Raw genomic sequence first — 14,110 nt, forward strand, 5'->3', positions numbered from 1 at the left:
AGCTGCCCCAATCACCTGCATTTTAATATTGTATTTCCAACTTAACCTAAATGAATGAATTAGTAGTGGTGACCTTCCTGGAATCATTACATGCAACCTAAGCAGATTTCAGTAATGTAGTTTTCTAGGGTACCTATTCCTTCTTTATGTAATATAAGCTGTGTTAAAAAACATTTAAAAGAAAAGAAGGATTAATCTATTCTGCTACAAAGTTCAAGATTCATGAAAAATATATACCTAATCCAGCCTAATGAGCCACCTCTCTACTTCTTAACCAGCATCAAATTGTTTTGATGATCACTGCTTCGAGGAATAGTTTGAGATCTAATATTGTGAAGCCCTCTTCCTACTTTACTTTTCACTACTTCTCTTGAGAATTTTTACCTTTATTTCTCCAATTGAATTTTGTTTTTATTTTTTCTAGCCTCTTAAGGGAATCCTGGGGTACTGGATAAATGCTTGCTGACTTTACTTGATATAACACTAATTTAGTATGTTAATTTAGGTAAAATTGTCTCAGTGTACTATAGCTCCATTTACTGAGGTTTACTTATTTTCATAAATAGCATTTTAGAGTTGTATTCATATAGTTTCTGTGTAAGGAGGTAGGGAGGCTCCTAAGTATTTTAAATATTCTATAGCTATTTTAAATAAAATTTCTCTTTTTCTTTCTGTTAAATTTTTTTTGGTAACAGACAGAAATGCTGATTATTTGTATGGATTTAATTTGTGTCCTACAACTCTGCTGAAATTACTAATTGCTCTGATTAATTTTTTAGTTGACTCTACAGGTGCTTGTAATGGCAAGCAAAGTGGGACTTTTCACTGTTTTTTCTTTTGGAGTGCTTCTCAGCACTAAGGCAATCAAGTGCCTTTGATTGAGTCTTGTCTTTGTTTGAATCAAGAGTCTTTGATTGAATCAAGAATCCTTGATTGGAAACAGTATATATATTCTGAGGTTAGCATTTTGTTTGGGGCTCACTCATTGAAGAGTGTTTGTGTGATTTGGCCAGGCGAGACTCTAGGTGGCCGTTAAGGAGCTCCCCAGCTTCGAAAATGCAAATGTTGGTGCTTCTCTCTCTGATAAATATGTATGTATTGCTATCGACAGACAGAAGCTCTGTCTGCTGATTTGCGTTATTTGCTCTGTTTATATAATTTCTGCTTGTAATTTCTGTTTGTGTTCTCTCTGAAGTTCAGGGTGCTGACTTTTTCCCCTGAACTAAGTGAATGATATATGTATGTCTAATTAAAGTGAGATTGTAAACTCCTTAAAGTTGCTTTCCTTAGAAAAGCAGATCAAGGAATCTGTGCTAGCAGCCCTCCTGCGTGCTGGTGTTATTGGCCTTATGCCTCCACATCAGCTGCAAGCAGCATTGCTGTTACAGCGCTGTAATTCAGCACTGATAGGGTCACAAGTGGAAAAAATTTTAAGAAGCCCTGCTCTAAGTAAATTATCCCTATATTTTCAGTCAGTCAATAAATATTTATTAAGTGCCTACTATGTGCCAGGCACTATGCTAAACATTGGAGATATAAATACAAGTTTTAAAAAAGAGAGCCCCTGCCCTTGAGGAGATTATAGTCTAATGGGGGAAGATAACAATTGAAAGAAGCTGAAAAGCAGGTAGAGATGGGAAGTTAGTAAGGGGGCATGATGGAGAACTCTAAAGACGTCGAAAAGCAATGTAATTTGTAGGAAATGGGGAGAAGACTGCTGAATCTCTTTATTAAACAGAGTCCTGGAGACCATGGCCTTGCTCTCTACTCAGAAAATCTAATCAGAAGGGCAGAGGCTACTGATGAGATGTGAATACTGGGTAGATTCAATCTTGCAGGATAATGAGATTTCCTAAGGATTAAAAGAATGACAAAAGAGGCTCAAAGTTTAACAGCAGTGTAGCTTGTGGGAAATGGGGATATCATCTGTCAAAAGTGATAATTTTGTTTCTCCTTTGCCTAACCAAATTTCCTCAATTCCCTTTTCTTGTCTTCGAGCTGATTCACATTTCTACATTGTATGTATTGAACAACAGTGGTAGTAATGAACATCCTAGCTTTATCCCTGAATCTTACTGGAATGGTCTCTAGTTTATCCTCATTACCTATCTTGATCTTGGTTTTTACAAGAATGGTTATTACATTCTGTGAAGAGTGTTGCCAATCATATTGGAGTGAGGTGAATCATCAAAAATGCTTTAGTTTGCATTTAGTGATATAGAGAATTTTTTTCATATGTAATGATAAATTAGATTTCTTTCTTTGAAAACTATTCATATCCTTGGACCATTTATTGATTGAAGAATAGCTCTTATTTATTTATTGAAATAATCATATGATTTTTTGGCTCTTTTTGATAAAAATATGGTCAGTTATATTTATAATTTTTCCAACATTGAACCAGTTATTCATTCCTGATATACATCCAACCTAGGCATAGTGTATGATCTTTGTGATGTACAGTTGTGGTCTCCTTGCTAATATTTTATTTAAAATTTTTGTATCAATATTCATAAGGGATATAGTGGTCTGTAGTTTCCCTTTTCCACTTTGATTCTCCTTGGTTTAAGTACCAAAACCTTATTTGTGTCACAGAAGGAATTTGGTAGGACCCCTTCTTTACTTATACCTCCTAGTAATTGCTTTGATTTCTTTTTCATTTGTTGTAAATTCATGTTTTTCATTTTTAATACTGGTAATTTGATTTTCTTTCTTTTTAAAAATCAATTTTTCTTAAATAGTCCCTAGTTTTATTTATTCATTGGGTCTTTTGCTTTCAGTTTTTTTAATCTCTCCTTTGATTTTTAGGATTTCTATTTTGGTGTTCAGTTGGGTTTTTTAATTGGATAGTATTCTAGCTTTTTTAGTTGCATGTCCAATTCCTTGATCTATTTGTTCTCTTTTTTTTAAGAAAACATTTCCAAATATAAATTCATTATCTACTCTTTTTTTTCTCTTTCATTGATGAAAGTGTTTAAAGATATAAACTTAACCCTAAACTCTGATCTGGTTGCATACCAAAATATTTGGTATATTTTCTCATTATTTTTGATGAAATTATTGTTTCTATGATTTGTTCTTTGGCCCATCCATTCTTTAGTATTGGTAGTTTCTAATTAATTTTTTATCTTTTCTCCAAAGCCATTATTGCACGTAATTTTATTGCATTATGGCCAGCAAAAGATGCATTTAATATTCTACCTTTCTGCATTTCTTTGTGAGGTTGTTTATACACTGATACAGTCAATTTTTATGAAGCTTACAAGCACAGCTCAGAAATAGCTCTACTCCCCTTTATTCCCATTCAATATTCTCCATAAGTCTGTAATAGCTAATTTTTCTAAAATTCTATTCAGATCCTTAACTTCTCCACCCTCCCACCCCGCTCTTTTAAAAAGATTTGTTTAAATCTAAGAGAGGTAAACTGAGATCCTGATTATTATATTTCACAATCTGTTTCTATAACTCATTTATCATTTAAGAATTTAGATGCTATTCCATTTGGCTAATATGTTTAGTACTGATATTAACTCATTTTCATATCTTTTAGCAGAATGTCATTTCCCTCTCTATCTCCTTTAATTAGGTCTATTTTGCTTTTGGTTTTTCTGAGATCATGATTGTTACCCTGCATTTTTTATTTTAGCTGAAGCATAATAGATTCTGCTCCTGCCCCTTATATTAAATGTGCTTGTATCTTTCTGTTTAAAGTCTGTAATTATTAGTGATTTAAAGCATTTTTTCATATGACTATTGATAGCATTGATTTCATCTTCTGCAAACTGCCTGTTCATATCCTTTGGAAATTTAACAATTGGGCAATGGTTCTTATTGTTATACATTTGCCTTAGTTTTCTACTTATTCGAGAAATGAAGCCTTTATGAGAGAAACTTGCCATCCCAGTTTTCAGTTTGTGCAAAAACTTTAATTTCATGTCATTAAAATGATCCATTTTACTTCTTATGATCCTCTCTATTACAAACTCTTGGCTTATCCATGGATCTGACAGGTAAGATTTACCATGCTCTCCTAATTTGCATATGATACAACCATTTATGTCTAATGGGGTGGGAAACCTGTGGCCTCAAGGCCACATGTGGCCTTCTGGGTCTTCAGGTGCAGCCCTTCGACTGAGTCCAAGTTTTACAGAACAAATCCTTTTATTAAGGGGATCTGTTCTATGAAGTTTGTAGTCAGTCAAAGGGCTGAACTTGAGGACTTAGATGGTCCCATGTGGCCTCAAGGCTGCAGGTTCTTCACCCCGGTCTAAATCATGTATCTGTTTTAAGCTTATCTTGGTGAGATGTTGGTCTATGCCTAGTTTCATGTCAAACTTTTCTAGTTTCCTCAGTAATTTTTGTCAAATAGTATGTTCTGGCTGCCAAAGTTTGGATACTTGTATTTATCAAGCACTAGATTACTACGGCCATTTACTACTGTAAACTGTGTAATCTATTCCATAATCTACCACTCTATTTCTTAGTTAGTACCAGACTGTTTCAATGATAACTGTTTTGTAATATAGTTTGAAATCTGGCATTGCTAGGCCACCTTTCTTTACTTTTTTCTATTGATTCCCTTGACATTCTTGACTTTTGGCTCTTCTAAATAAAGGCAGTCATTTTTTAAAGATTTATTAAGTAATTATTTGGTAGTTTGGATGGCCTGGCACTGAATAAGTAAATTAATTTAGGTTATACTGTCAATTTTATTATATTGGTTCAGCTTACACATGAGCATTAAATATTTCTCCCATTGGCTAAATCTGTCTTTCTTTGTGCGAAAAATGTTTTGTCACTGCATTCATATAGTTTCTGGGTATGTCCTGGCAGGCAGTCTCCCAAGTATTTTCTAAAGTCTGTAGTAATTTTAAATGTAATTTTTCTATCTCTTCCTGTTGTGTTCTGTGGGTATGTATTGTTAATGTACTCTTGTTTAATTTGAAGATCTTCCCATCCATTATCACATGGAACCCTAAGTCACATGTGGTGGGAGGAACTTGCTGAATGGGTGGAGCAGGCAGGGTGAAGCAGAACTGAGAGGAAGTGAGGTCAGAGCAGTTAGAGCTGAGGGAGAGAGAGGAGGCAAGCAGCTTGCTGTCAGTGTGTGTTTGTGGGAAGGCTTGAGCAGGGGGAAGGCTTTGGGATGGCGTTGCTCTCTATAGTGATAATGTGTATTAACTTCTTTGTTGCTATGATGGATTTGGTTTACTGGTGTTGGGATTGGGCTTTCTGGTGTCTGAATAAATGTTTTGCTTCTGTCTTCTACCTGGAGGATCTGTTATATTTTGTGATTCAGAACCATGCTGGCACATTCATAGCAATAGCAACCGCAGGGTAAAAGTCAATTTAAAGAAGATTTGTCAAGAGAAAGCCATCCTAGGAGCACTCAAGGATGAAAATGGAAAGAGGTCTACAAATGGAAGGAAAATGAAGAGTTCTTATAAAACAATTTTTTTTTTGACGATGAACTATTCTCTCCATCTAAAATTATGGAACCACTGCACTTGGACCATAAAATGACAGATTTAATTGTCCTTACAGAGGATGTAGAAAAGGCACAAAAGGCAAAAAAAAACCCCAAGACTATAGACAGGAGATCCATGCTGGAGTTCATATAACTGTGAGAATATTTAGGGACCAATACATAATGTATTTAAAGATGGAAAAAATACCAAACTGGATTTTACAAATACTGAAAAAGGTGAACAAGAGAATATCAGTAATTATCAAATTATATACAAGTCAACTGGATATGTATTGAGGGCATCTTGGATAAGAGCATCAGTAGGAAGCAAGTAAATCTTAACAAGAATTAGTCAACAATGGACCACATCTTTACCATTTCCTAATTAACTGAGAGCTGTAGAGAATCCTGGTGTGCTTGTTTGTCGATTTTTTTAAAAAGGCATCTGATTAAGGAGTAAGTCTTTTTTACAACTGAGAGTATCTTATCATTTGAAATTTCTTGAACAATGTAATAACAGAAATAATCCTGTTCAATGACCCTCTGAAAATAAACCTCAAAAGAGACATTAAACAGTGAAATGTATGCTTGGCAAAGATACTTGCCACTTGAATGGAAGTGATGCAGTACAGAGTCCAAAATGAAGAGAGATTAACTTTGGATAGTGAGGTCTTCCAGATGATTCTGTTTGCAATCACTGAAAAATGTTTGGCTTGTCCATTCACAGGAAAAAGACCAAATGAAACAATATCTACTGCTCAAATTTTAGATATAGGCCCTCTAATTCTGATATATGCCCTATTTATACTTAGGTATAGCTGGTTATTTCCTGGCCATCTCCTTACCATGTTGCCCACAAATCAGACATCATCCTCATCTCGTGTCCATCACTGGAGACTTAGATACTTCACCTGGGATGAGGGGCTTTGATAAACGAGTATTTTCCTTAACTTTTCCAGAACTAGGAATGGGGGAACTAATGGGGAAAGTATAGCATAGGTGCACTTAAAGTTTGCCATATCAAGAACCTGGTTAGTGGAAAAAATGATTTTAGTGTACATTAGTCTGTGAGAAAGTCAGATCTCTCATGTTTTATTACCACCAAAATATCAGGTAATCTATTCTGATCATGTTAGGCAACTGAATGAAAAGTTTCCATTCAAGGTAAATATAAGCACAAGAGTTTAAATAGAAAATTATATGTCACCTGGCACCGTTTACAGCTATACTTGTGAGGCTCTGAGTCTGCACTTTCATCAGAGTTGTCATTTTCTTCTGATGAAATACCAATTTTACCAATGAATTCTTCCCTCTGATGGTCATCCATTAACGCAATGTCCTGGAAAAGAAAGAATCAGTTTACTGTTACCAGTAGAAGGAAGGTAGTTTTCAAAATCTTTAATCTTCATGCAATTGGCATTAATGCTACACAGATGCCAAAAGGGTCCATGGATTAATTTCATGGGATTCTACAAATTTGTATCAGAAAAAAAATAGCATCTTTATTTTCAATAACTGCTAATTGAAATTCACCATTTCCTTTAATTATAAATGCAGGTAACAAACATTATTGTAAGGATTCCATAGGCTTCAAGAGAGCTCCAAAGAAGTGTATGATACTGAAAGGTTAAGAATCCCTGGACCAGATGACTTTGGAGAGCCTTCTTGCTCTATTATCATACTATCTTTTTGAAAATTTTCTCTGGAAACACATCTTTATCCCCCAAAATTAGAGTCTTAACTTGTGCTTAAAAGTAAAAATTCTTTCATCTATTCAATGAAAGTTTAGTAGCCTAGATTTGAGAACTGGTAACAGAGAAAGTAATTAGGACAAGTTCACTAAAGCCACTGTAAAATGAAATTATTAGGACAGGGAAGAGAACAGTCTTTGGTGCACTGTCTTTGAACTCCTCTTTTTTGGGGGGCGGGGGAGGAGGTAATTGGGGTTAAGTGACTTGCCTATGGTCACCCGGCTAGTAAGTGTCTGAGACTGGATTTGACTAGCCTTCTATGCACTGAGCCACCTCAGTGCCCTGCTGAACCCCTTTTAAATCTTTAAGGATCAGTGCTCACTGAATGAATAAAATGCTATTATCTTCAGTTTACCTAATATTCTTGATTCTTCTTTTAATTTTTATTATAAGTCATTTCTGTCCAAAAACATATCCCAATTTTCTACGGAAGTCAATCCAAAAAGCATAGGAAGCTTACAAAGGTATAATTTTAATTGGACAAGCAAATAATTCTGATAAGAAGGAAAAAAGCTACTTAGAGAAACCAATGTGGATACACAGCTAAAAACATTTTATTTTAAATGACATGTATAGAAGATAGGAGCAAGAACAGATAAATGAGTATGCTCACAAAAGAATAGCATTGCACTTGAAGAAAGGGAAAATGGAGCGCTAATGCTCAGAATAAACTACATCTGTGGATTAAGGGTAGGAATAATTTTAAAAGTTAAGCTTTTTTTTTTAAAGGAAAGAACAAAAAGGGGATAACATTACTTGGAATGGATAACAGACAAAGAGGAGAAGACAGACTTACTCAACTCTTATTTTGGTTCTATTTTTTCTGCCAATAGACAAATGAGTCCATTGAACTGCATCTCAAAATTTGGACAATAGATGTCATTTACCCACATGGATTTTTCTGTGTGAATAGTTATGTTATAATGTTTTGAGTGATTCTAAGTTTCCTTTAGGAAGCACTATCGTGTTCTATAGCTTGATGCAATGAACACATTACCCACAAAAAGAAGCATCTGAAAGACCTCACTCTCTATTTATATGGCATCTCTTTGATTTGGATTTCATTTTGGATATCCTTCAGGACAGTTGCAAATATTTTTGCAGTGGTAAAATTAGAAGAACAACCTAGAGAGCTAGTCAGTCAACACGTATAGACCATGGATTGACAAGGAAAGAGTCCAAGAATTGCAGATCACCTTTGGGAAGTTATGTAGCAGTTTTGGGGTTTTTTTTTCCTACATGAATTTATTCTTGATTTCCCCAACTGCTAATAGTTTCCCTCCCAAACAACTTTGTATTTGACTACTTTGTATTTATTTTATATATACTTCATTGTTGTCATATATACATCACTGTTGTCTCAACCAACAGAATACAAGCTCTTTGTGAGTAGGGACTGATTCATTATTACTTTTATCTCCAATGCTTAGCACAGTGTCTGGCACTGAACAGGTGCTTATTAAATGCGTGTTGATGATTGATTACTTTTAATAACCCCAAATTAATCCCTGAGGAAAAAAAAACTATCTTTAATACCAATATTCTTCTGGTGATGCTGTATGGCTACAAGTAAAGGCCTACCATGGTTTTCTTAAAAAATTAAATTAAAACTCACTCAGAGGGCAACAGAGTGACACATAATGGGTATAAATTCATATAAATAACCAACAAAGAACTATAGAGGAGTGCCACAGGGATTCTTATTGGAGAACTGGTGACCAGAAAAGATATACTGTAGCCAAAGTAAGGGATAACTGAATGGTGGCCTGTGCGCTCCATTGTAACCCATATAATTATCAAGAGATTTAGAAGAGAGCCATAGGGGTATGAGTAGATATTTTGGGGGTGATTTATGGAAGAAATTGCATGGATGAGTTATAAATTTGCATTATTAGAAAATATAATGATATTGATGAGATCACAGATCTGTTTTGTTATCAAAGTACTCCTTTGCCAAAGAGAATTAGCTTCAGACTGGAAAGGAAAGATTAGAACAAAAATGGCTACTAGGGAGCTGAAATCCAGGATAGATAAGAAAATTGTAAGAAGGCATCGAGCTACCTTTGATGAGTTTAAGACACCAGGCTTAGATGAACTATATCTCAGGACACTGAAAGAATTAACAGATGTGATTCCCAAGGCTATTTTGTTCATTTAAAAAAACCTGTAATAATGCTACTAATAATAAGCATTTATATAGCACCTACTAAGTGGTAGGCACTGTGCTAAGAACTTTATAAATATCTCATTTGATTCTTATACCAACTCTGAGAGGCGGGGATTTAATGTTATCCTCATTTTACAGTTTAAGAAACTGAGACCAAAAGAGGTTAAGTGATGTCCAAAGTCACACAGAAAGTGAATGAGGCTGGCTTTAAACTCAAGTCCTCCTGACTACATGATGGCCCAGCACTCTTGTCACTGTGCCACCAGGCTCCATTATCGAGAACTGCAGTGAACAAGAGAGATGCCATAGGACTGGAGAAGGACTTATACAGTTCTGATATTTAAAAGGGGGTAGATGGTGGTGGAGTCTGCAAACATTACTCCGAGGAGCATTTTAACCTTGATCCTATATAAAATTCTAGAACGCATTTATTAAAGGAGAGGCAACACAGTAACTTAAATGAAAGTACAGATAGTAGGCTTATCAAGTTTTCAGAGGACACAAAACTAGAAGAGTTTGCTAATTAATCAACAAATATTTGCTGAAAACGTAGTACAGGTCAGACATTACACTAGGGTTGGGGATACAAATACGAGAAATGAAAAAATCCCCATTTGCAAGCAGTTTATAAGTTCACATATACATAATATATATATATGTATATATATATACATATATACACATGTGTATATATGTGTGTGTGTGTATATATATATATATATATATATATATATATATAATACATAGAGAATAAATGTCTTGATCAGAGTAGTTAAGTCTTTCATAGATGATCATACAATATTGCTGCTACTGTGTATAATGTTCTTCTGGCTTTGCTCACTTAAATTTTCCCAGGTTTTCTGAAACCATCCTACTGGTCATTTCTTATACTGTAATAAATCAACTGGCAATAGAAATCTATCTTGCCCAAGAGAGAAGTAGGAGGGAAAGGGAAGTAGAGAAAAAGGAGGGAGATGATAAAAGGGAGGGTGGATAAAAGATGTCAGTGTGCATGTGTGTGTGTGTGTAAATTTTTCCCTTTTTGAACCAATTTAGATGTGAGTGAAGCTCAAGTGTTGCCTGTCCTCCTCCCTGCAATCATATGCCATAGCTTGCTTAGCCATTTCCCAATTAATGGGCATCCCCTTGATTTCCAATTCTTTGCTGCCACAAAAAGAGCTGCTATATATATTTTTACACCCTTTTCTTTGATCTCTTTGAGATACAGGCCTAATAATGGTATTGCTGGATCAAATTGTTCTCCAAAATCGTTACACTACTTCACAACTCTACTACTGGTACATTGTGTCCCAATTTTTCCACTTCCCCTCCAGCATTTGTCATTTTTCTTTTGTGTCACATTAGCCAATCTGACTGGTGTGAGGTGGTATCTCAGAGTTGTTTTAATTTGTATTTCTCTAATCAGTAGTGAAACTTCATGTGGTTATTCTTTGTGACATGCAGCTTGGAATTCCTGGGCTCACAAGCTGGGGGATGGGAATGGGAAGCTCCTGCTTATCCTTATCTGGAAAGCCTCAAGGAGAAGTAAACAAAGCTGAAGACTTAAGAATTGACCCAGATCTCCATCATTATCTTCAAAGCATAGCTTTCATTTTCTCGGGTTTTTTTCTGCAACAGCTTTTGCTTCATTTAGTTCATTTGCTTTTCCTTGTGCTTGTAAAACAATTTTTTTTTCCTTATTCTTTGCATCGTCTCTTTGTCAACACTTGCCAAAGAAAGAGCCTCCCACATTCCAATTTCTTTTTCATACAATGTGAAGACAATATTATCATTCTCAATTTTGGCTCTGTTGTTAATATCATCTATGGGAGCATAGATAAATACTTCAAATAAAAATAGATAAAAGTTGACCTTCGGGTAATTTTCTGTGCAGAAGATGTTGGTGTTTCCAGGCCAGGCACTTAAGAGTAGCAAAGGGAGGTACACGGAAGATTTGGTTTGCTGCCAGCTACAGTCCCATATTTGCAGAGGTGGCATCCTTGGCAGCTGTCCTCCAAGCCCAATTAATTTTTAAATTTCTACTTCCATGGCTCTTTATTGAATGTATTTTTTTATTTATTTTGGTCTTAAGAGGGTGCATTTAATATCTTTCTCTATTTGTGAGGTTTTTATGAGGTTATTATACATGGCCAATTTTTGTGAAGGTTTTGTAAAGGTGCCATGCACAGTGGAGAAAAAGGTATACTTCTTTCTATTTCCATTCAATTTTCTCCATAGGTCTATCATATCTTTTCTAAAATTCTATTCATCTCCTTAACATGTTTCCTATTTATTTTGTTGTTAGATTTATTTAGCTCTGAGAGGGGAAAGTTGAGGTATGAACTTAATACTTAATAACTAGTATGGATTTAATGGATTTAACTAGTATGGATCAAATTAGTACTTAATGGCTCCACTAGTATGGATTTAATATTTCCTTCTGTAATTCATTTATCTCTTCCTTAATGTTATGGCATTTGGTGCATATATGTTTAATATTGACATTACTTCACTGTCTATGGTGTTTTTTTGAAAGATGTAGTTTCTCTGGTTAATCTTTTTAATTAGATCCATTTTTGATTTTGCTTGGCCAAGACCATGATTTCTACCCCTGACTGAAGTATAATAGATTCTGCTCCAGCTTCTTATTTTAAAACTTTGTGTGTGTCTCTCTGTTTCAAGTTGCTGGATTCTGCTGGATTCTGGTTTCTAATCTATTCTTCTATCTGTTTCTGTTTAACTGTGCACTTCTCTCCATCCTATTTTCTTCTTTTTATCCTGTCCATTGTCTAAAGTCAGTTTTGCTTCTGACTAGTGACTTCTTTTATCCAGCCTTGCTTTTATCACTACCCTCCTTTTTCTCTGCTTCCCTTTCTCTCCTACTTCTCTGTTTCTATTATCAGTTGAATATGTGAGTGTGTGTATAAATTTTTCCCTTTTTTGAACCAACTTAGATGTGACTTAATTTCAAGTGTTGCCTGTCCTCCTCCCCCAATCATTTTCCCCTACACTGTAAAAGCTCTTCTCTGTGCACTTCTTTATGTGAGATAACATCTTCCTCTCTCTTTCTCCTTCCTTCTCACCTATCCATTATTTTTACATCATCCCAACATAATCAACTCACACGCATATCCTCTCTATATAGCCTTCTAACTGCACCAATAATAATAAAGTTCTTGGTTGGCTGTTGTCCTTCATTCTCAGAAAGGATGAAAATGACACCACGATGTTAGAGTCAAGTTACACTGTGTCTGCCTATGACTGATCAGACCGGTAAGAGCTCAGAATGCTCTACCTCAGGTCAGACACAAATAGTCCATGTAAACATTTGGGGTGGACTCTCTAAATCTGATCATCTCACATTTCTTTTGAGCTACTCCAATTCTGCTTTGCTTATAGAGCACAGTGCTGTCTTTGATGTGGGTACACCATACTGGGCAGTCCTTTGCCAGAGTATCCCATGTCACACAATCAATTCCAAAGTTCTTGAGAGAGACCTTAAGAGTGTCCTTGTATCACTTCTTCTGACAACCATGTGAGCACGCGCCTTGTGTGAGCTCTCCATCAAGTAGTCTTTTAGGCAAGCATACATTTGGCATTCAAATAACATGGCCAACCCAATGCACTCTCTGTAGTAGAGTTTGAATGTTTGGCAGTTTAATTCAAAATTTCTTAGAAGTTACGTGTGTCATCTTCCCATATAGGAATCTAGACCTCTTAATATTATTGAGTCCCCTATGATTACTCTTTCATGTTTATCTTTTTATGTTTTTCTTAGTCTTATATTTGAAAGTCAAAATTTCTATTCACCTCTGGCCTTTTCATCAGGAATGTTTGAAAGCTCTTTATTTCATTAAATATCCATTTTTCCCCCTGAAGGATTTTACTCAGTTTGCTGGGAAGGTAATTCTTGGTTGTAATCCTAGCTCCTTTGCCTTCCAGTATATCATATACAAAGTCCTCTGTTCCTTTAATGTGGAAGCTGCTAAATCTTCTGTGAACCTGACTGTGGCTCTATGGTATTTGAATGGTCTCTTTTTAGCTGCTTGAAATATTTTCTTTTTGACCTGACAGTTCTAGAATTTGGCTATATAGTCCCTGAGAGGTTTTATTTTGTGTTCTCGTTCAGGTAGTGATCAGTGTATTCTTTCAATTTCTATTTTACTCCCTTGGTTCTAATATTTTGGGGCAGTTTTCTCTGATAATTACTTGAAATATGATATTGAGGTTCTTTCTTTAGTCATCATTTTCAGGTAATCCAATATTTTAAATTATTTCTCCTCAATCTATTTTCCAGGGGATTTTCTGAGGGGATATTTCACATTTTCTTTTATTTTTTTTTCATTCTTTTGACTCTCTTTTATTGTTTCTTGATGTCTCATGGAACCATTAGCTTCCACTTGGCCAATTCTAATTTTTTAATGAGTTATTTTCTTTAGTGAGTTTTTGTATCTCATTTTCCATTTGGCCAGTTCTGCTTTTTAAGGAGTTATTTCCATCAGTGAATTTTAGTACCTCTTTTATCATTTTGGCCAGTTATGTTTTTAGGGTGTTATTTTCTCCAGTATTTTTTGTGCCTCTTTTAAAAAAAAAAAACTAGCTGTTAATTGTCTTTTCACAAACTTCTTCCTTTGCTCTCATTTCTTTACCTAATTTTTCCTCTGCCACTCGTGTTTAATTTTGAAAAATCATTTTTAACTCTTCCAGGAATTCTTGTTGGGCTTG

The 14,110-nt window shown here is 35.2% G+C and overlaps 1 protein-coding gene across 1 annotated transcript in view; it reads right to left on the reverse strand.

The window, feature by feature from the left end:
• Positions 1 to 14,110, reverse strand: part of PRDM15 (PR/SET domain 15) — a 148,365-nt gene that overhangs the window by 39,481 nt on the left and 94,774 nt on the right. The window contains exon 13 of the mRNA XM_036747347.1: positions 6,675 to 6,806. Within this exon, the coding sequence (XP_036603242.1) occupies positions 6,675 to 6,806 (132 nt within the window). The remainder of the gene's footprint in view (positions 1 to 6,674; positions 6,807 to 14,110) is intronic.

This window comes from Trichosurus vulpecula, chromosome 2, assembly GCF_011100635.1.
Source record: "Trichosurus vulpecula isolate mTriVul1 chromosome 2, mTriVul1.pri, whole genome shotgun sequence".
NCBI lineage: Eukaryota > Metazoa > Chordata > Mammalia > Diprotodontia > Phalangeridae > Trichosurus > Trichosurus vulpecula.